Source organism: Odocoileus virginianus, chromosome 2, assembly GCF_023699985.2.
Source record: "Odocoileus virginianus isolate 20LAN1187 ecotype Illinois chromosome 2, Ovbor_1.2, whole genome shotgun sequence".
In the NCBI taxonomy this organism is placed as follows: Eukaryota; Metazoa; Chordata; class Mammalia; order Artiodactyla; family Cervidae; genus Odocoileus; species Odocoileus virginianus.
The window spans coordinates 14739632-14763548 of NC_069675.1; the positions used below are offsets into that span (position 1 = coordinate 14739632).

At 34.2% G+C, this 23917-nt stretch overlaps 1 protein-coding gene across 10 annotated transcripts in view; it reads left to right on the forward strand.

Annotated features, from left to right (window-relative positions):
• The window catches only part of BIRC6 (baculoviral IAP repeat containing 6), a 210646-nt gene that overhangs the window by 98062 nt on the left and 88667 nt on the right, over nucleotides 1-23917 (forward strand). For all 10 annotated transcript variants that reach the window (XR_011491208.1, XR_011491210.1, XM_070476650.1 and 7 more), the window contains 14 exons: nucleotides 296-479; nucleotides 1096-1251; nucleotides 2944-3077; nucleotides 3695-3848; nucleotides 8382-8498; nucleotides 10429-10583; nucleotides 11082-11208; nucleotides 13520-13630; nucleotides 14887-15020; nucleotides 17683-17810; nucleotides 20015-20577; nucleotides 21530-21705; nucleotides 22680-22776; nucleotides 22925-23119. Coding sequence is in view for 8 of the 10 variants with exons in the window: in XM_070476650.1 (XP_070332751.1) it covers nucleotides 296-479; nucleotides 1096-1251; nucleotides 2944-3077; nucleotides 3695-3848; nucleotides 8382-8498; nucleotides 10429-10583; nucleotides 11082-11208; nucleotides 13520-13630; nucleotides 14887-15020; nucleotides 17683-17810; nucleotides 20015-20577; nucleotides 21530-21705; nucleotides 22680-22776; nucleotides 22925-23119 (2431 nt within the window). In the remaining 2 variants the exon portion in view is untranslated. The remainder of the gene's footprint in view (nucleotides 1-295; nucleotides 480-1095; nucleotides 1252-2943; nucleotides 3078-3694; nucleotides 3849-8381; nucleotides 8499-10428; nucleotides 10584-11081; nucleotides 11209-13519; nucleotides 13631-14886; nucleotides 15021-17682; nucleotides 17811-20014; nucleotides 20578-21529; nucleotides 21706-22679; nucleotides 22777-22924; nucleotides 23120-23917) is intronic.

A 23917-nucleotide genomic window follows, 5' to 3' on the forward strand; every position in this document is an offset into this window, starting at 1 on the left:
GGAATTCTACTGGCCAGAATACTGGAGTGGGTAGCCTTTCCCTTCTCCAGAGGGAAAAGCCCTGAAGGCTTTCCTGTAGCATATTCATTGTTTGTAGAAATGGAACTTTTCAACTCATTTTTTTACCTGGATTTTAACTTTTGATCCATGAAGTTACATTTCCTTTGCATTTCATGTCAAATAGTTATATTTTGACATTAGGCGCATTCTATTTGAAAAGTTACTTCAGTGCTTTATTTTTGGAGAAAACATGTAATAGCTACTTAAGTGTATGATTTTATAAAATGTATTACAGGTTCTTGCACGCATTGCGAATGCCACGAGGCCAACTATACATCTATGTGAGATTGTGAACGAACCCCAGCTGGAAAGACTGCTATTACTTTTGGTTGGAACTGACTTCAATAGAGGAGATATATCTTGGGGTGGTGCTTGGGCTCAATATTCCTTAACTTGTATGCTACAGGATATTTTAGCAGGTTTGTTAGGATTTATTTTTAATAAGGTATATCAAAATGAGTTTGTTGATGCTTGACTAATCATTAAAGGAAACTGTGCCCCTCAAAAGTGTAAAATGTCTTATCTCAGCAATAGCAACCTTTTTGAATTATTTGTGTTTAATTATGTTACCACCTGTGATAAATGCAAGTGTTTATGGAGGAATTAGGTTATAAAGTGCAGGGATACGGGAGCTAGTCTGCTTCCTTATTAATACCAGCAGTGGGCTGCTTCCAAGTTCTCTTGGTACGCTTGAGGAAGGTACTCCCTATTCCTCAGTTTTTTTCATCTGTAAAATAAGGGTAATAAAAACATCTTTATTGTTATTTTGATGAATAAGTGAGTTAATATATTTAAAGTGATGATAATGACTCCTTGTTCATAAGGCACGCATTTTATGTTTTTACTATTTAGCATTTGAAGTTAGTGCAGTGGAAGGCCCTAGCATTTCCTTGGATAGATGAGGACTCATTTGCCTCAGAATCTTTTATGGTTGGTAGAGTGTACATGCTATTCTCTATACTAGATGAAAAAACATGTTTTGGGTGTCTTTACTAATTACTAAAGCAGCTAGGGTGATGATATTCTCACCTGCAGGAGAATTGCTGGCTCCAGTAGCTGCGGAAGCCATGGAGGAAGGAACAGTGAGTGATGATGTAGGTGCCACAGCTGGTGACTCTGACGACTCCCTGCAGCAGTCTTCAGTTCAGCTGCTGGAAACTATCGATGAACCTTTGACACATGATGTGACAGGTATATCCGTTGCTTTTTAACTAAACATATCCTTAGCTCTTTTTTTAAAAGTGTGAACTTAAATTTCAAAATTAAGAATATTAATGAAGTGTAAAATTTTTATAGTAAGTCTTTAGCCTTAGTAACGATGTCAGTATTTTTCTGATAAATAGGTTTTACTTTGATTTTCTGCATGCTGCTTTTTAAAAATAATTTTTATTTATTTATTTATGCCTGTGCTGGTTCATCATCACTGCATGGGCCTTTTTGTAGTTTCAGTGAGCGGGGGCTACGCCTCATTGCAGTGTGTGGGCTTCTGATTGTGGTGTCTTCTCTTGGTGCAGAGCACCGGCTCTGGGTGCACAGGCTTCAGTAGTTTCAGTTCCTGGGCTCTAGATCACAGGCTCAGTTGTGGAGGCAAACAGGGTTAGTGCTCCGCGGCAGGTGTGGTCTTCCCTGACCCAGACTCATCTCCTGTCTCCTGCATTGGCAGGTGGATTCTTCACCACTGAGCCACCGGGGAAGCACTTTGCATGCTTTTTCTAGTAAAATGGTATCCTTTCTCAGTTTCCATGTTATTTTGGTACAGTCTTGGCTCTGTGGAAGGAATTACAAGCTAGAAAGGAGTTAAAAATACACAGTGGTAAAGACAGCAATGGTTCTTTTTTCTTTCTTTGTTTTCTGCCTTTTCAAAACTATAGAGTGCGTCTTAGCATGTACAAACCTTTGTGGTGTACTCCCTACTTTTCAAGACTCTGTTTAAGTTATTTCCTTATATATTGCAATGCTACAGTCATTTCATTTGTTTCACTACTTAATCTTAGAGTCTCTCATGATTTTATCCTCTCTGTCTGATAGTCCCTTTACCTGGAGCAGACTTTCTTCTCTAGTTTACATACTGAACTTCTTGTCTGAGATTCACATACAGCTACCCTCCTCCACGAAGCTTTTCCCGTCACCACCAGCTATGTTGGAGACTGCTGTTGGTGCTACCTACTTCCTTGATTGTCTCCAGTAGCAGCTACCATGCTGTATTTGGTTGAATTTCTGTTGTGTACCCTCACCTTTGAACCCCTGTTAATTTATTGGAAAGTAGATATATATTTTATTGATCTTCATATACTCAAACCCTAATGAGTCTGATGTTTTCTTGACATTGTATAAATATATGTTGAATAAAAAAGGGTGAGAAAGAAAGGAAAAGTTGGAAGGCATAAAAGGCTGGTCAAGCATTTGCAATCATCTGAGAGCAGAATATTTTCTAACTCATGATAGAAAAATAAGGTGAATAGCAGTGTTCTTAAAACTTTACTTTTCACTTTAATAATGGGTTTTCTTTCCCTAACTATTGGGTGTAATTTATGAATTATATGTTTGAGGCAATAAAATGAACAATATTGTTCATTCTAGAAATGGTTAGTGATTATTTTTAATAACAAAGTTTATGTGACTTGATTCAACAAGGACTAATCCTATGGTCTTTTCCACTAGGAAGTTACATACTATTGCACTGGTGTTTTTAATTGTGTGTGTTATGGGGTGATGTGTTTGTGTACTTACTTATGCTTAATTGTCAAGTATAAAAATTTAGAGACTTCTGTATCAGAAACATTTTATATTTAAGTAAATGCAATTACTTTATAATTAAAAGCAGTAGTATATTGGGTAAATTTTATATATTCCACCAAAAAAATCACTTTAAATTATTTGAAGGTGCACCTCCTCTTTCCTCTTTGGAAAAAGATAAAGAAATTGACCTTGAGCTACTTCAGGATCTAATGGAAGTTGACATTGATCCTTTAGATATTGATTTGGAAAAGGATCCTCTTGCAGCCAAAGTCTTTAAGGTATGATCCACTAAAATGTTCTTTGCAATTAAAATCTTTCATCTTATACTTCTGGTTTATTGATTACTTAAAAGAGGAAAGTATACACTTAATGTAACCCATTATTTTGTTTGCTCAAAATTAAATTACTATAGATACTATAGTAGATTTTTTATGATACTATTAGAATGTTATAAGGAGAACTGACATCACTTTTTTAATATAGCTGCTAATATTAAATGTTAATAAGAACCATTAATAAACATAGGAGGTATGGTTATGGAGTACTGATGTTTCAAGCAGCATTTAAGCTCATCCAGGTTGAGTTCATTGCAGAATCTTTACTAGCCGCTACTCTTTCTAAAAGAGATACATCTCTAATACTTTATTTTAGTTTATTTTGTTTGTAAGAGATTTTATTAAGATGCTAGATTCTAATAAATAAGGTCTTTTTAGACTTGGGGATACAATGGAATATTCTGAACCATTCCTATGGATCATTAAGTTTATGTTTTAAAAACTTAAAGGGTAAGGGGAATGTTTACTTTATAGCCCTGTTTGAGTTAAGGTGGTATAAATAATATGTTACTGTTAGTGAAGAGTCAAAAATAAACCACAGTTCTTTCTATTTTTTTAAGCCAATAAGCAGTACATGGTATGACTATTGGGGTGCTGATTATGGCACCTACAATTACAACCCGTACATTGGAGGTCTTGGAATTCCTGTAGCAAAGCCACCAGCAAATGCAGAGAAGAATGGATCACAGACAGTTAGTGTTTCAGTGTCTCAGGGTAAGTGAGGCGCTGTTATTAAGACAAGCTATTCTTAAAACAAGTTCTCAGTTTGTGTATTCTTGGTCTCCTGAGAACTTGATCCTGCATGTATGCTGAGAGAGTTTATTATTGCAGGGGTGCCTTGAGCGTGACTGACACTGAGAGCTGTGTGTTGGTCAGTTTGGAAGCATTTCTATTTATGGTCCATTTATTTATTTATGGTCTATTTATTTATTTCTATTTATGATCCATCTTTTGTTTCTCAAAATAACACTTAGCAAAATATACTTGTGAGTTGTGAGAGTGCCAGTGGTTTTAATTATTTTATTGTTATTGCAGTTTCTTTTATTTTTATAACAAAAAACAATTATAATAGTAAATTTATATTTTATTTGTAAGCAGAATGAAATTATGTTATTATTTTTGCACTCTTCTAGTCACAGAGTATGTAACTTTCTTTTTTCAATGAAATATTTTCTTTTTTTTTTTCTTATTTTATTTTTTCCATTTATTTTTATTAGTTGGAGGCTAATTACTTTACATCATTGCAGTGGTTTTTGTCATACATTGAAATGAATTAGCCATGGATTTACATGTATTCCCCATCCCGGTCCCCCCTCCCACCTCCCCCTCCACCCGATCCCTCTGGGTCTTCCCAGTGCACCAGGCCCGAGCACTTGTCTCATGCACCCAACCTGGGCTGGTGATCTGTTACACCCTAGATAATACACATGTTTCGATGCTGTTCTCTTGAAACATCCCACCCTCGCCTTCTCCCAGAGTCCACAAGTCTGTTCTATACATCTGAGTCTCTTTTTCTGTTTTGCATATAGGGTTATCGTTACCATCTTTCTAAATTCCATATATATGTGTTAGTATACTGTAATGGTCTTTATCTTTCTGGCTTACTTCGCTCTGTATAATGGGCTCCAGTTTCAACCATCTCATTAGAACTGATTCAAATGAATTCTTTTTAATGGCTGAGTAATATTCCATGGTGTATATGTACCACAGCTTCCTCATCCATTCGTCTGCGTATGGGCATCTAGGTTGCTTCCATGTCCTGGCTATTATAAACAGTGCTGTGATGAACATTGGGGTGCACGTGTCTCTTTCAGATCTGGTTTCCTTGGTGTGTATGCCCAGAAGTGGGATTGCTGGGTCATATGGCAGTTCTATTTCCAGCTTTTTAAGAAATCTCCACACTGTTCTCCATAGCGGCTGTACTAATCTGCATTCCCACCAACAGTGTAAGAGGGTTCCCTTTTCTCCACACCCTCTCCAGCATTTATTGCTTGTAGACTTTTGGATAGCAGCCATCCTGACTGGCGTGTAATGGTACCTCATTGTGGTTTTGATTTGCATTTCTCTGATAATGAGTGATGTAGAGCATCTTTTCATGTGTTTTTTAGCCATCTGTATGTCTTCCTTGGAGAAATGTCTGTTTAGTTCTTTGGCCCATTTTTTGATTGGGTCATTTATTTTTCTGGAGTTGAGCTGGAGGAGTTGCTTGTATATTTTTGAGATTAATCCTTTGTCTGTTGCTTCGTTTGCTATTATTTTCTCCCAATCTGAGGGCTGTCTTTTCACCTTGCTTATAGTTTCCTTTGTTGTGCAAAAGCTTTTAAGTTTCATTAGGTCCCATTTGTTTATTTTTGCTTTTATTTCTAAAATTCTGGGATGTGGGTCATAGAGGATCCTGCTGTGATTTATGTCAGAGAGTGTTTTGCCTATGTTCTCCTCTAGGAGTTGTATAGTTTCTGGTCTTACATTTAGATCTTTAATCCATTTTGAGTTTATTTTTGTGTATGGTGTTAGAAAGTGTTCTAGTTTCATTCTTTTACAGGTGGTTGACCAGTTTTCCCAGCACCACTTGTTAAAGAGGTTGTCTTTTTTTCCATTGTATATCCTTGCCTCCTTTGTTGAAGATAAGGTGACCATAGGTTCATGGATTTATCTCTGGGCTTTCTATTCTGTTCCATTGATCTATATTTCTGTCTTTGTGCCAGTACCATACTGTCTTGATGACTGTGGCTTTGTAGTATAGTCTGAAGTCAGGCAGATTGATTCCTCCAGTTCCATTCTTCTTTCTCAGGATTACTTTGGCTATTTGAGGTTTTTTTGTATTTCCATACAAATTGTGAAATTATTTGTTCTAGTTCTGTGAAAAATACTGTTGGTAGTTTGATAGGGATTGCATTGAATCTATAGATTGCTTTGGGTAGTATAGCCATTTTGACAATATTGATTCTTCCAATCCATGAACACGGTATATTTCTCCATCTGTTTGTGTCCTCTTTGATTTCTTTCATCAGTGTTTTATAGTTTTCTATGTATAGGTCTTTTGTTTCTTTAGGTAGATATACTCCTAAGTATTTTATTCTTTTTGTTGCAATGGTGAATGGTATTGTTTCTTTAATTTCTCTGTTTTCTCATTGTTAGTGTATAGAAATGCAAGAGATTTCTGTGTGTTAATTTTATATCCTGCAACTTTACTGTATTCTCAATGAAATATTTTCTTAAATTTTGAATCAGCCATACATTTACTGAAAAGTTACAAGTGTAATACAGAGAACAGCTTTATCCTGACCCATTTGGGAGTAAGTTGTTAATCTGATATTTTTCTATTTTGTTTTGTTTTACAAAGCAGGACATTTCTTCTACATAAACACATCAGGAAGCACATTCTATCAAAATCAGGAAATTAACATTAGTACTAACCAAGACTCCATTCAAGTTTCAGCAGTTGTGTCTAAATAATGTCCTTTATGCAAAATGATCCAGTACAAAAGTGTGCATTGCATTTTATAGTTGACCCTTGAGTAATGGGGGAGCAGAGGGGCTCACTCCCACACAGTTGAAAGTCTGTGTGTAACTTCACAGTTGGTTCTTTCTCTCTAAAGTTGCGCTCACGTGTGTGTGTTAAGTCACTTAAGTCCTGTCTGACTCTGTGACCTTAATGGCTGCATTCAGCCAGTCTCCTTTGCCTACGAGGATTCTCCAGGCAAGAATATTGGGGTGGGTCGCTGTGCCCTCCTTTAGGGAATCTTCCCAATCCATGGATCGAACCTGAGTGTCTTATGTCTCCTACATTGGCAGGCAGGTTCTTTGCCACTAGTGCCACCTGGGAAGCCCTTTGCATCCATGCATTCAGCCAACTGGATCGTATAGTATATATTTGTTGAAAAAAATCCATGTAAGTTGACTTGTGCAGTTCAGAGTGTGTTTTTCGTGGGTGAACTATAGTTACCATATCTCTTCAGTGTTATTCAGTTTGCCACACTTTTACAGAGGTGGCTTTCATGATCTTGATGCTTTTGAAGATTATAAGCCAGTTCTTTGGTAGAATTTCCCTCACTTGGGGTTTGTATGCTATCTCCTCATGATTAGATTGTGGTTGTGTGACTTTGGCCGTAACATTAGGAAACTGTAGTGTCTGGTTTTTCTTATTGCATCCTATTAGGTGGCTCGTGATTTTAATTTGGATCATTGCTGGTGGTCTTCAGTCTAATTACTTGATAAAAGAGTTGTCTTATCAAAATTTTCCAGTGAAAAATTATTCTTTTCCCATTTGTAAAAAAAATGTTTATTGGTTGGAGTGACAGAAGAATACTTGGAAACTGTTATTTTTTTTAAAAGAAGTTAATAGTTTATCCATTTACTGCTGAATAGACCAGTGGTTTCCTTTTTTTATTCAGTGTGTTATAATTTGTTATTACCATTATTTATTTGTCTTAAAATATAGGGAACATAAAGTTTTCCATTTTAGCCATTTTTAAATGTATAGTTCTATGCATTAGGTAAATTCAGTTATCATTATTTATTTTGATATTCAAATTGCCCTGATTTGACCAGTGATATCTCCTTTAAACTGGTCTCTGTTTGTTTGTTTGTTTGTTTGTTTTGACATATCCTTATCTTTCTTTGAACATTTCCCTGTTTTTTAACATAACAAGATGCCCCAAGCTCATCATTTACTTTCCCTTTCCCAGACTGTGAATTAGCCACTTCATGAACAAAAAAGATATTTCAAAACCTTTTAGTGGAAGAATTCAAGATTTGAGTACTAGATACACTTGTTGCTGATTTGGGGCTGTTTCTGTGGTCTCTTGATGGCCAAATCTAGGGAATGTGTACACACATTTGTGGTTATATTTATTTCTGTATTTGTCTATCTAGCATGCCACAAGTTCACATTGATACATCAGTTAATCTAACTGTAATCTAACTCTATAGGCTTCATTTTTCCTTTGTTCATATTTCTCTTTTCTCTTGATAGTGAGGTGCTTGATTCTCGTTATCCTTAATTTATTTGCTTCCATTGTCATCACTTCCCTTACTTGGCGCCTCTGGTATCTCCGCTGTCCCGTCTCTAGCCTCCTTTGCCCAGATACTGTTACCTGGTGTAACTCTGGGACCCATGCCAGGTTGTTCTACTGTGAAGATGCATTCCTCACCGTTTGGGGCTCAGATGTCAGCATTTTGTTGTAGGAAGTAGGACATGAATAATAATTATTAAATAGCTTTTGTTTTTTAATTGTTTTTTTGTAGCCCTAGATGCTCGCCTAGAAGTTGGACTCGAACAACAAGCAGAACTTATGTTGAAAATGATGTCTACCCTGGAAGCAGATTCCATTTTACAGGCATTAACAAATACATCTCCTACATGTATGTAAAAGTCACCACTCTTAGAGTGTTATACTTACCAGTTTATCTCTTGATTGTCGTCAGATGTACTCAGTAACAGTGGATTTTTTTATAACTTATCTTTGGCTGCACTGAGTCTCTGTTGCTTTGCAAGGGCTTTCTCTAGTTGCGGTGACGAGGGGCTACTCTCTTCTGCAGTCGTGGGCTTCTCATTGTGGTGGCTTCTCTTGTTGTGGAGCATACACACAGGCTCATCAGTTGCGGCTCTCGGGCTCTAGGGCGCAGGCTCCCTACTTGTGGCACACGGGCTTTGCTGCTCCACGGCACGTGGATTCTTCTGAGCCAGAGATTGCACTCATGTCTCCTGCATTGGCAGGCAGATTCTTATCCACTGTACCACCAGGGAACTACCAGTGACAGGTTTTTAAATTCTCCCTTGCTAATTTAGTAGCAAGTTGAGAGATAAGATAGAGGATTAATGAATTTAGAGAGTAGAAGGGAAACAGAACACCTCCATGTAGTGTTCTTAAGTTCAGTCCAAAAACTTCAGTCATGTTTTTGTTATTTGTGGTAGAGTGAGGTTAATGACATTCTTGGGGAAGCCTGCATAGCTAGCTGCCTAGGAGTTTGTTGCATTATATCCAGATTTATGATAAAGTGGGTTTCTTGATGGTAACATCTTTATCCTCCTTGAAGACATATGAAAGATGAAAGACATATCATGATGATAGCCAAATGGGTCTGATTGAACTACAGAATTAAGAGGACTTACTACCAAAACTATCTGTAGAAAAGAAGAAAAACTTTTTATAGTGAACAACCAGGTAGTAAATATTTTAGGCTCTCTGGGGCTGTGCATTGTGTTTTGCAGCTCTACTCTGACTTAAGCAGCTGTAGACAGCATACACCTAAATGAATAGCTATGGCTATTAAGAAAACCATGTTACAGAGTCTGGTGGCCTGCCAGATTTGGCCAATAGGACACGGTCTGCTGACTCGATGTTGTGCTAGACTTCAGTAGATCCACTTCTGTCACGTGAGTACAGTTAAGATAGCAGCCTGTCTACCTTAAGATAGAGCTGTTCTAGGGAGATGGTGATGTTTTTACTTTTCTTAGGTCAAGAAAAATGAAAATGTGGTGGGCATGGTGATGAATAAAAGTATAGGGATACTAGTTAAAACCTAGGAAGCATGTCATGTCCTTCTTTGAAGGAGAGTTCACAATTCTTTTCAAAAGAGAAATTTGGGTTTTCAGATCTTCCTGTGTAAAGTTGAATTCTTTTGCTTTGCATTTTTCATTTTTTCTTGCCTTAGGAAGTATAGAAAAAACAGAAAAACCTAAGAATTGGTATAGTGTTCTGCTTCTTGATACATTCTATCTTTTGGTTATTCTTCTGCCCAAAACTGTGTTCCTCATTTAATATAAAACTTTCTAAATATATGAGAAAGTTCTCTTAGCATCCCTTTATTTCTCTGCTCACCATGAACCTATACTCAGTTAGTTTGGTGTATGTATCCTCGCATCAGTACTTTTCAATATTGCCCTGACAATTTTAATGTGCTTTTCAAGGTTGAGAATCAATGGATTAGAGTCTAGATTGTTGTAAAGCCATCTTCTAAAGAAATAGGCAAGGGTCTTCTTTCTTTCCCTTTTTTCCTCCCTCTTAGTAATTAGAAGAAAATTGCAGATAGAAATTGCTAGAGAGTAAGGTTCTTTCCCTTTGGTGGACAAGTGCCGTGAATTTGGGAGCTTCTCTTTGTGGTAATTTTTCTTTTGAACTTTGAAGTAATGTTGTAAAACCTTGTTTTCAAACAATGTAATGCTGAATCATTAAAAAAAAATGCAGTTTTAATTAAAAAAAAAAAAACCACCTTAACTGTACATATTAATAGCTAGTTAACATTTCTCCTGCTACTTTGTGATAAAATCACAATTGTGTTTAATTTTCAGTATCACAGTCTCCCACCGGAACAGATGATTCACTTCTAGGGGGCTTACAAGCATCTAACCAGTCCAACCAGCTTATTGTACAGTTATCGTCTGTCCCAATGTTAAATGTTTGTTTCAACAAACTTTTTTCCATGCTTCAAGTCCATCATGTTCAGGTATGACTTCAGGAGAAATGATGTATTTTTAGACGTTGTTGCCGGCCTGGAAAAGATAAAATAACTAGAAAGATCATTCTCAATCAGACAGGGATGATTTCTTTGTCATACTCAGATAGAAAAATCTTGGAATTATTTTAATTAACCACAGTTCATCAATGATAGGTTATTTATTATTTTTATGATTTTAAACTTTACTTCTTTAGTTCTAACTGCATATTATACACACACCTGTGTTTAAAGACTTGAATCACCTCTTTTAATTTAGTAAAACATTTGTATTTGGTAAATTATAAATTTTAATTTAGTTAAATTTTATTTGATCTAGATTTTTAAGATGTTCGCTCTTCACCTGAATTGAAGTATCCAAAAATAATATTTAATTGACAAATTATTTACTCATAATTGTAAGGATTCATACATAAGTTTTTTTGTTTGAATGGTATTTCATGATATCATGGGTACATTTTCTTTCTGTCAATTTTCATTGCTTTTCAGTTGGAATCACTTCTCCAGTTGTGGCTCACATTGAGTCTGAATTCTAGTTCATCTGGAAACAAAGAAAATGGAGCAGACATTTTTTTATATAATGCTAATCGAATACCTGTCATTACATTAAATCAAGGTGAGATTTATTTGAAGGAAAATCATTAACATAGCATAAAGTAAGTTAAAAAGAAAATGATTAGGTTAATAATCTTTATCATGGTTGTAATGTTTTAGTAAAAAAAATCACCTATTTTAATATACTAACTTATTAATTAGCAGGAAAGAGGACAGAAAACTGTATTCTCTGATCTGTATTATGTCTGTCAGACATAAATTCTACAGTGCTCTGTTCATCTTTACATTGTATTTCCTTAAAGTATTGTCTTGTTTTTTTTGTCTTGTTTATAAGCTATTCTTTTTGTTTTTAATTCTTTATTCATTTGGCAGTGTCGGGGTTAGTTATTGGGTCTTAGTTGCGGCACACAGGGTCTTGATTGTGTGATTCTTGTTGAGTCTTGTGCGTCTTTTGCTGCGGTGCACGGACTCTCCGGGTGAGGCACATGGGCTTAGTTCCCCTACCAGGCATCGAACTCTTGTCCTCTGCACTGCAAGGCGGATTCTTAACCACAGGGAAGTCCCGTAAGCTATTCTTTTGCAACTGGTGCAGTAACTCTAGGAGAATTAGTAGATTGGAGAAAGATATCAATTTTTTTGTAGAAGTTGTGTTCATTCATTTTGTTCTTTTCTTGAGAAGTGCAGAAACATGGGAATTGCGGGACTTGAATAATATCCTTCAATAGGAATAGAACTCGCTTTCAGCTCTGGTTACAGGAATCTGTTTAAAGAAAAGTAATAATTATTTACTCCTGGTGCTTTCTCTCTGGCGACGTGCATCACACACGGGCCTCATGTGGCCTGTCTCTCAGCCTTAGTGACAGCTGTGCAGTCTCCTGGGCCTGCTTATGCATGTCTCTATAGGAGCCAGCCCTACTTTAATTATTAGGTTTCCATGTGTTTCACTGTATTAATGATTATTGCTATAAATTTTGCTCCCATCCCTTTTTTAAATTTTATTATTGTGAAAAACATTAAACATAAACAAGGGTTCAGTTCAGTCGCTCAGCTGTGTCTGACTCTTAAGAAGTATTAATTATTTCTTACTGTAGTCAGATATTTGGTCAGTATTCAAATTTCCAGTTGTCTAAACTGTTAACACAACTTTTTTGTTTATTAGAGATAGAATCTGTAGAGGGTCTGCACATTTTAATTATGTTTTTAAATTCCTCCTATGTCTTTTTTTCCCATTCCTTTGCACAGTTTTTTGTCAAAAAAATGGTAGTTTGGTAGTTAGACATGGAGTTTAATCTGATTTTTTGTTCTATTATTTAAAGGCAGTTTCATAGGTTGTTTGTTTTTGTGTTGTTAGTAGGCATTGATGATTAATGCCTAGAATTACTAGCCATTCACAGGAAGTTTCAAAATGAAAATAATCTAACTTTGTTATTCCTTTTTTTTATTTATCTTGAAATATCAATACTTGCATAAAGAGAAACTTCCTTTAATGTGCTATCATGTCATCCTTTGGACATACAGTTTGTATAATGGAGGCAGAAAAAACGTTGGAAATTTTTTGTATTTTAAAATTAAATTTTAAAGTTAATTGGTTCTCAAGTAGTCTATAATCTAGACCTCTTAGTTTCTTTAATAAATATAAGTTCATGATTTAAAAATATTTCTTATGTTTCTGTCATAATCATTGTTTATTGATGCTGATATTATGCTGTTTGTAGTCAGTAAGATGCTTTCTTTTTAGATTGTTTTGGTTTTGATTTTTGTGAAATACACAACGTCTTCTTTAGGTTTTAGTATGATAGGTGTTGCACACTGTATATATTTCCTGCCTGGGATCTGGAATCAGCCATTTTACTTGGTGTTTTAAGGGCACAGTTAAATGCTCTATATTATGTTTGCTTATTTTTAATACCTTTTTTCATTTCTCCACCTGTCACACGTGATTCTTATCTAGGCCTTGTAGGTGACTTAGTTATTGTTTTAGTTTGTGCTTTTCCTGGGAAGTTGCATTGATTTTGAATGGTCTGCCCCACCCCTGTCTTTCCAAGATGCCCTATTATTTTCAGTTTTTGGTTTTGCATAATATGAGGATATTTAGTAAAAAACAAATTGTATATAGCCTGTCGTTTGGAAAGGATGACAAATGTGTAGTGATGACATGTTATTTGTCATGGAATGAGCTTTAAATTCAGACATAAAATATTGCTGACTCTAGTGCTTTAGTTATATTTAATGGGAAACTCTTATTTATGTTTTGAGGACACTAGTGAATTGATTTAAAAAATAATTTCATGGTTTTAAATTCTCTTCGTTTTAATTCTTAGTAAACATTTGCTATTTCTGAGTAAAAATTTCCCCTTTGTCTTTCCACGTAGCATCAATAACCAGCTTTCTCACGGTGTTAGCTTGGTATCCCAATACTTTGCTCCGGACATGGTGCCTTGTGCTTCATAGTCTAACTCTCATGACAAACATGCAGCTTAACCGTAAGTCAGACATTCCTTTATATCTCTGACATACACTTTATTTTTCTTACTATCAGGTTCTTAAAAAGATGTTTCCAAGAAGTGAAATAGTTGTGAAAATGATTGAATTTCTTATTTGAATATGTCTCTGTTAGACTTGTTCTTAATATGTCTTGTCCTTTTTGCTTCTTTACTTTGATTATATACTCCCATGTAGCTATAATTACAAGTTTAAATTATATTTTTACCTTCTAAAAGCTTTTAGTTTTAAAAATTGATTACTTTTAGAGTACAAAATCAAGTTTTTAATGTTAGCCTGTGTCTTGTGCTGGTTATTGATTCTTTTTAAAGTAATTTAGCACTTAAAAATGGTTTATTCATTCATATATTCATGAACATGTATGACTAGATACCTCAGTTTGTGTTTTTCACATCTAAAATCTGTTTTTATGGAACCTACTTGTTTCTTCTCAGATTCCAAACTCCTAATAGTTTCCTACTTTCTTTATCCCACTTCTTTATTTCCTGTTTAAGATAGTAGAATTAATTTTTGAAACTTTTAAGAATGAAACTTCCCTGGTAGCTCAGACAGTAAAAAATCTGCCTGAAATTCAGGAGACCCAATTTAATCCCTATGTCAGGAAGATCCCCTGGAAAAGGGAATGACTACCCACTCCAGTATTCTTGCTGGGAAAATCCCATGGACAGAGAAGCCTGGCGGGCCACAGTCCATGGGTTCGCAAAGACTCCCAACACGCTAAACCACTAAGACTTTCACTTTCCATATGATACTGATGATAGATTTGACTCGAGTATTTTGTTCACTTCAAAAAGCTGTTGTATTGTCAGTATATATCTTAACAGTATACAGTCTTTATGTAGCTGACATGCTGAAATGAATAAATTTTACCTCAGTTTATTTTCAAAAGCTGGGTTAAACTTTATCTGAAAAATAGATCTTTATTTCTAGAAGGGGACAGTGATTACTTAGTAAAAAGGACTTACCAAAAGGACACTAAGCATTCTTTTCAACTTGTCTGTATACTGAATAAGATAAACATTAAACTAGGTATTTTTCACTTCCAGAAAGGAGGCAAGAAATCTGTGGTAGAGGAAAATAGGGAGTGAGGCTCAGTCAGTACAGTAGAGATTTAGATTGTTTTTAGTAACTGCCAGGAGTCTATGAGTTTTCTTTGAAACCAAGAGATGTTTTGAATACTGCAGTTCCATTGTCTCAGACTATTTCTTGAGCACTTTTTTTTTTTAATGCCTTACAGCTGGTTCCAGTAGTACCATTGGAACTCAGGAGAGTACTGCCCATCTGCTGGTTTCAGATGCAAACCTGCTTCATGTGTTAGTGAAGTTTCTTTCTGGCACGAGTCCACATGGAACAAGCCAGCACAGCCCACAGGTATGTGAGCTTGAAAGCCAGAGATGGGCTTAGGCTATATGGTAACTCACTTGTAAAAGAAATCTTAAGTGTGCCTAAATATGTGAAGTTTTTACTGCTAAGGTATTAAATGATGACTTTTATGTATAAATGTAATAAAATGTTTTAAAGTTTTTATAATAATAATAGCTGTACTGAAACAATATAGCAGGTAGTAAATTTTCTCTTGGAATTACTTGATTTTTATGCAAAGATGCATTTTTGGTGTTATATTGTATTATTTGTGAAACCTTCTAAACAAATACCTAAATGTTAGGAAATAATTTCAAAACTTTGGGAGTTTAAAAATATTTTTAAAATAATGTATTGTGTTTAATGACCTCTATAATCAAGATTTGAGAAGTCACCTAATTCTTTTATAATATTAAATATTTTGTTCAACAAAAAACAAAATGTTGACATGGGTGGACCTAAACAGTATTATGCTAAGTGCAGTAAAACAGAGAAAGACAATTGCTTTGAGTTTACTTATATGTTGAATCCCAAAAAAACGTAACAAATGAACAAAGGTAATAAAAGTGAATAGAGTCACAGATACAGGGAACAAACAGGTGGTTGCCTGAATGGGGGATTGGGGTCGGGGGGTGAGAAAGATGAGAGAAATAGGTGAGGGAAATTGAGAGCTACAAATTTCCAGGTACAAAATAAATGAATCACCAGTATAAAATCTACTGCGTGGGGCATATTGTCAATAATAATGCAATATCTCTATGATGACAGATGGTAACTGGACTTACTGTGGTGATCATTTTGAAATGTATAGAAATATCAAATCACTGTTGTACACCAGGATCTAAATAGTGTTGTAGGTGAATTTCACTTCAAAGGCAGACTCATAGAAAAAGAGATCAGAGGTGGGGGTTGGGGGAACTGGATGAAGGTAACCAGAAGGCAAAATCTTCCAGTTATAAGACAAGTAAGTACTAGGGATATAACGTACAGCAAGATAAATGTAATTTACATTTCTGTATATTATATATGAAAGTTTACTGAGAGAGTAAATCTTGAGATTTATATAGAAAAAAATTTTTTCTTTTAATTTGTATCTATATGGGATGGATGTTCTCTAAACTTACTGTGGTAATCATTTCATTGTGTCTATAAGTCAAATTGTTATTCTGTACACTTCAAACTTACAGGCCTATGTGTCATTTATATCTCAAACCTGAAAGGAAAAAGATAAATACTGCTTTTGTTAATTCAGAAAAAAAGATACATCAGAACTTACAAGCTTTTTTAGTCTAACCATAGATATTTCTTTTATATCAATTTAAGCTTTTGTTATACTGCTTTAAAAATTTTTCCTTCATTATATTTCTTTTCAAAAAAATGTATTCACTGTTCATAGTATCTTTCTAATGGACATTATTCATAATTGTCTTGCAAGGTTATCTTTTATTTCTTAGCTATGTGCTTATCTATGTGTAAGATCTGTGTACTGTTCTGGGTGCTAGAGATTGATGTAGTTAACGAGACTCTGCCATTCTTGGAGCTTAAATTCTGTTGGATGCATTTAGTCAGTACTGTCATACTACAGAATAGACTTAAATTTTGTAGATCATCATAAAATAAACAAAAGAAAAAGATTAAAAAAAAAAGAGACTATTTGTAGTTTGCTTGGCCCAGAGTTTTGATGGGCAGGGGGCAGAGGCATGTTATCAAGTGATTATTATACATAAAGATTGCATGAATTTGGAATGTGAGGATTCCTGAAATCACTGATTCTAGCTTCTTTATTTTACATATGAGAAAACATGCATTATCTGCATTGCCCACAATTATACAGCTAGTTCATGGTAGAGCCTACGTGTCAGGGAGCATACCACGGTATAAAATAGTGTGTTTCTTCTCCCCCCATTATTTTTTTTTTCTAAGGCAGAATGACAGTTATTGAAGATCAAGCTTTCCCCAGATATTTTGGTTTATAATAGTTAGTTTGGCTATGAATGTTAAGATTTTTATGCTCAGAATTAGAAAGGAAGTTTGTCTAAAATGGTTTTGAGAATTACATTGCATTTTGTTTTTCCAAAACTCCTGTAGGGTTTATGATCATAACATTCCAGCACATAGTTCAGGGTACTTGGTGTAGCTCTCACTATTGTTTTTTTTTTAATTGAAGAGATAGAAGTTTGGAAAGCTTTTTTTTTTCTTTTTGCAGTTTGCTACAGGTTTATTTTTAGCCCTATGCTTTTTGTTTGGAGAGTTTTTTCCCTCCATTCATTTTAGTATTTGCTCTTGTAGTCATTAGAAGCATGACCTATTGTGGATCACTTAGCCTGTCTGTTGAAATGGGATGATTAAGATTGTGAAAAATCACAGTTTTTTTGTGCTTTTGACAGCATTATAGAGATGTTTTTTGTGTAACTTAGGTGAGTCTTTTTCTGTATTGAATTAAATAAGTCTGACATAATGGAAAAATATTGACCATAGAATCTATAATTTTCAATTTAAAATATGTCAAGGCCTAAAAGCTTAGTTGGTTTCGTGCTATCACTGTTAATATTTTTGTTTTTCAAATGAGAAGTTTCAACCATGTGGCTCTTTAACACTTGATACTTTTAAATGAATAATTCAGGAAATGGAATCAGTGAGCAGTTTTCAGTAGAATTACGTTTTTCTTCAGGTTGGTCCAACAGCTACGCAAGCTATGCAAGAATTTCTTACCCGATTGCAAGTGCATCTGTCTTCAACGTGTCCTCAGATATTCAGTGAATTTTTGCTCAAGCTAATTCATATACTTTCAACAGAAAGGTAAATTTCAATGTCGTTAACATGTATTCCTGATGTATTGATAGAAGCAATAGGTAATCCTCCAAATAAATTTTCTCTTATCATTTGTTCTGAGTTTATCTGGGGATGGACAAGCAGGATGATACCAAGAATTAAGAGGGAAAGATTTATTGATATGTTTCCTGATTGTTTTCTTTTCATTATGGCTCTCCCAAATCCTAAGCTTCTTCTGTTGTTAATGGAATAATGGGTTCATAGATTAGTAGTTACAAACCTTCTATGTGAAATTTACTTGAAGCTCTTTAAATTATTCTAGAATAAAGGTAAGGAATTAAAGCTACCAGTAATTTTATTTGAAACCTACTTGACAAAGATATCTTAAAAAAGAAAAATATTAATATTGTATTGAAATCCTAAATAAAATTTATTACCAAAGTCAGGCAATAGGTTAAAAAGAATAAACTGTGACCATAATGGGTTGATTCTTAAAACACATGAATACTTCAATATCATATACTATATATCATATTAACGAATCATTTCATCATACTATGAGATATTTCATAAAAGCTGACATTGCTTTCTGAGAAAAACTTTTAATGAAATATTAACTATCATCTTACTTAAAATTATGGGGGAAAAAACCATTATGAACAAACCAGATTCTATTATGTTTACTTAAAAAGTTCCCATTGATATCAGGAAGAAGTTAAAAATGCTGTTTGCTATCTTTAACTTCATTGTGGAAGTGCCAGTGAAGTTTTAAAATATTTTAATGTATATTTGAAAATGATTAAAATAACTTGGAGATTACATCACTCTCTAACAATTAGTTTCACAGTATTGGGTGTCAGAAAAAGGTATGGTTTGTAATAGCATAAAATAATTAATAAAATAAAATATTAAAAATTAATTGTTTTTAAATGGCATACATTAATAATTTATTCATAATAATAGTTATTTTTAATAGATCCATAGCAAAATGCCTTCAACCTAATATAAGAATTAATGCAAAAAATTTATATGGAGATATGTTTTCATAGTGGCAGAAAATTTTATCTCAGAGTACTATCCTCATTTGTGTTTTCTTTCTCCTTTATAGCTATTTTAAAATACTAATCTGGTTGTAGTTCAACTTGTTCATAGTTTATGTACAGTGATGAAGCATAAGTGTGGAAAGGAGTAGATTCACAAAACCAAAAATGTGATGTTATGATATGCATACATGTCGTTAGAAAACGTGAACTTGAAGTTTTGTTGTATGATTTCACTACAACTTCAGGAGTTCTCACAGTCCCCCTTCTGGCTCAGTAATTTGCTAGAAAGACTCACAGAACTCAGGAAAAACATGTTACTTACATTTTACAGTTTACATAAAGTATAAAACTCAGGAACAGCCCGATAGAATAGAAGCACAGGGCAGGGCATGTGTGGGGGATGTTGAAGGGAGGGTGCCTGTGAGTGAATGTGAATTCTCAGGGCTCAGTGTTGCCACGCTTACACACCTGGAATAGCAGTGTGTTAAATATTTAGCTGAATTCTTCTTACACTTATGCATGTTGCTAGCATCTTGACTTCCCAAGTTCTGCCACAGGAAAGCCAATGCTCATATTCCACCTATGAGCTATCTTTGCATGGATTTCAGTCTTTTTGGTACCGTCAGCTCTCTGATGGGTTCAAGAAAAGCTTTGACCTTAGCTCTCTGGTGGGTTCAAGAAAAGTTATGACTTTAGAGTTAATTTGGCTTTTTAAAAAATTGTTAAGTTGGGGGTACAATGATCTTTCCACTTTCTATGTCTTCAGCATAAGCAGAACTTAAGAGCATTCAGTTTGATGTGTAAGAATGAACTGGTTGAATCCTAATTTATGAAAATCAAGATTAGTAAGAAATGTTTAACAACATTTGAGGTTCTAACAATACAGAGCTCATTCATTATGAGGAGTGCCTTGTGATATATAATTATTTTAGTCTGTGGCTTCAAAATCACCTCTTTGATTTGCTTTTTCTTCAGTTTTCTATTTGGAAAGAAATTTATTTTTTATTTTATGTGATAAAATGGAGGTAACAACAAGAAGGATGCAGGAAGAGTGGCAAACTCTGCTGCAAAGTGAAATAGTGAATACCAGGAGTTTAATTATTGTTTAGCTTTCTTGTATTCTGGTGGTTACCTCTTTCAAAACAATTTAAAATGGATTAATGTTTAATCCTCTTGCTTTTTCTGCAGGGGTGCCTTCCAGACAGGCCAAGGACCTCTTGATGCCCAAGTAAAGCTTTTAGAATTCACTTTGGAGCAGAATTTTGAAGTTGTTTCCGTTAGTACTATTTCTGCTGTGATAGAGTCTGTCACTTTTTTAGTGCACCACTATATCACTTGCTCAGACAAAGTCATGTCTCGAAGTGGATCAGATAGCTCAGTGGGTGCTCGAGCATGCTTTGGGGGACTCTTTGCCAACCTCATTCGTCCAGGTGATGCAAAAGCAGTTTGTGGTGAAATGACAAGAGATCAACTCATGTTTGATTTGCTAAAACTGGTTAACATTTTAGTTCAGCTGCCTCTTTCGGGTAATAGGGAGTACAGTGCAAGAGTGCCTGTGACCACCAATACGACAGACAGTGTTTCAGATGAAGAGAAAGTTTCAGGAGGCAAAGACGGCAGTGGAAGCTCTAGCAGCATTCAAGGACCACCTGCGTCTGTCGCCGACTTAGTGTTGGCCAACCAGCAGATCATGAGCCAGATTCTGTCTGCTCTGGGCCTGTGCAATAGCAGTGCCATGGCGATGATAATCGGTACGTATCGAGAATATAACCTTAAACCTGCTTCTAGTGCTGTATCTCTTTCCTTTAGCAATGTATGAATTCATTTTCTTTTTACTGTACAATACAGTGTTACTTTATTGTAAACATCTTAGCCTGACTGATTGTTATTAGTTAAAATCTTCTGTAGAGTGGCATACATCAGTTGAAAATTTTTAAGTGTGAATTTTTTTAAAATTGGAAAATACTAACAAAATAACTTGTATGGAATTAAATTAAGAAAAGGAAGCAGTTTTGTAAGCTGAGCACCATAATTTATAGTCATATATCTCTAACATTTTAAAGATGAAGAATTAGACTTCAAATTTCATATTAGGGAGTGAGTAAATTTTATTTACTTATAGTTTCTTATAATGTGAAGTATAAATTTTTGTTCATGTTTTAACAGTTTCAGTGACACATCGATGTGTAAAATTTACATATTGTTTCTTTTCTACTTCTTTGAAAGCTAATATGTTAATTATTTTAAACGAATTAAGCTTCAGTAAGTTGTGATAAAATCCATTCCTGATGTAATTTTGTTTATTAGTATTTCTTCCTTCATGTGAGGAAAAAAAACTATTGTCTTTTTGATTAAAAGTTTTAAAGTATAGTTGCATAATAGTATCAGTTATTTTTCTCTGCTTTTCTTCTTGATATGTATAATGCGTTCCTCAGTTGTGTGATATATTGTTACAAACAACAGAGGTATCTTCTATAAAAAGATAACCAAAAATCATTCTCTACTGAATGTTATGTTAGGTATTTTAATTTCTAGACATGTGTATGTGTATAGACACACAACATGGGAACACACACAGCTGTTTTGCATGCATCCTTCAGTGGTTTGAGGGAAAAAGTGGCTTGTAAGACTCTCTATTTTAATTATTATTGGTTTTTAAGGATTTGCTTTTTTAAAAATGTGTAAACTTTTTATTTAAACTAGGGGCAAGTGGATTACATCTCACTAAACATGAAAACTTTCATGGTGGGTTAGATGCCATATCAGTTGGGGATGGACTGTTTACCATACTGACAACTCTTAGTAAAAAAGCATCTACAGTTCATATGATGCTGCAGCCAATTTTAACCTACATGGCCTGTGGATATATGGGCAGACAGGTAAGTTCAATCCAGCAACAATTGCAATGATTTAAGTAGTTAATAGCAAGGGGAGCAGAGAATTATCTGTAAGATAAAGACAAATACAGTATTCTAGTTATATATTGGAAAATGAACAGAATCAGCAGATGAGAACCATAGATTAATAATACAAGTTGAAGAGAAAAGTTTCCTTGAAACTGTCAAAGTTAACTATAGTGATGTAAGAGTAAAATGTTTTTAAATTTTAAGATTTTCTTTCCATTGTCTTAGGAAGTAGTTCTTTCCTTTTCCCTAGAAATAGTATAGTTGAATAGCAACATGTTCTACATAGAAGTATATATGAAAATTTAATGTGAGTGTTTTTTTCAGGCTTAAGTTGCATATTTAGTTTCCTTTCAGTTAAAAGGGGTTAGAGTAATTTTAAAAGAGAAATAGGTTAGAATGTTATTACTTTTTAAATTTCCTTTTTAAAAAATGAGATTTTAGGAGCAAGTGTGATTAATTTACCTTCTAGTCCATTTACTATTTTCTTCCAAAAGCGGGTTTTAAAATATAATTTCTTAAGGAGTCTTTTATGTGTCATTGTATAATTATCATTTTCATAAATATATATTGAATCTGTATATATATTTCCCCATTAGAAGATATAGAGATAAATATTTGAGAAGGCTACATTTTTAAAGGAAAGTACTGTCTAGTGGAAAAGGAAATCAGTGCACATTAAGGTAGAAAATGATAATACTAGGTAAAGCCAGACACAAAAAGTGCTGAGTTCAGAGAAGAGACTGTTCACTTACCTTCTGACACAGGCAAGAGTTTTAAAATATTTTGGCAGACATTTTATATTAAGTGATTTAGGTTAAGGTTACCATTTTATAATAATTAACTATAAAAGAATGTTATATTCAGTGAAACTTATTTGTCCTAATTAATAGGAAATTAATAATCACCTTTTAAAAATCACAGCATACATGTATGGTTTTTTTTTTTAGGGCTCTCTTGCTACTTGCCAGTTATCTGAACCATTATTGTGGTTTATTCTGAGAGTACTGGATACTAGTGATGCCTTGAAAGCATTCCATGATATGGGTAAGGCAAAATTTCCAAAACTGCCATTTAAATGTAATCGTTAAGTAGTACAGTATGTTCTTATTTTGGTAGTCTTCTGTGAGAATTGACTTGGTGTCAAATCATCTGTGTTAAGATAATTTTCATTTAGTATTCTTTATAAATTTAGGTGGTGTTCAGCTCATTTGCAACAATATGGTTACTAGTACAAGGGCTATTGTAAACACTGCGAGAAGTATGGTATCAACTATTATGAAATTTCTTGACTCTGGTCCGAATAAAGCTGTTGACAGCACATTGAAAACAAGAATCCTAGCTTCTGAGCCTGACAATGCAGAAGGGATCCATAACTTTGCACCCCTGGGTAAGAAAACAGTTATTTCATCTTATGGGTGTGTATTTAAATAATAGTTAATTGGCTGGTATGAAGCAAAAGTAGTTGTCAAAATAAATTGATTGTGTTATAATATCACCATTTTAATTACAAACCATTGATTTTAAAGGCACTAGTTTTCCAAACCGTCTACTGATTAGAAGGAAGTTTTTAATTGTTCTTTAATAGGAAAATTTGTTTTTATTTCTGAGTTTAAATAGACATAATTTGTGAAACTAAGTAGTATAGATTCTTATGTCAGTTTTCAGTATAAATGTTTGTTTTAAAAAGCTTGTTCCTTCTTATTTTGAGTGATTTTTTTTAAAGAAGTTTAAAATTTGTATAGTTATTCATTTTTCCAGTCTACATAGTTTCTTTTTGTATTTTTCTTTGCATATTTGTAACTCACAAACATTGACAATTTAGAATAAAGATTATTTTCAAGTTTATTTTTTATTATCAAGTATATTTTATTTTCAAGGCTGTATTCAACATTGCTTTTTATTTAAATCATTTGAGAATTACTGTGCTCACTTTGTTGTCACTTGTTTAGTATTCATTTGGCATGTTAGTATATAAAAATTAGGCAGCAATATACACCATGGAATATTACTCAGCCATTAAAAAGAATTCATTTGAATCAGTTCTAATGAGATGGATGAAACTGGAGCCCATTATACAGAGTGAAGTAAGCCAGAAAGATAAAGAACATTACAGCATACTAACACAGTAATGTATGGAATTTAGAAAGATGATAATGATAACCCTATATGCAAAACAGAAAAAAAG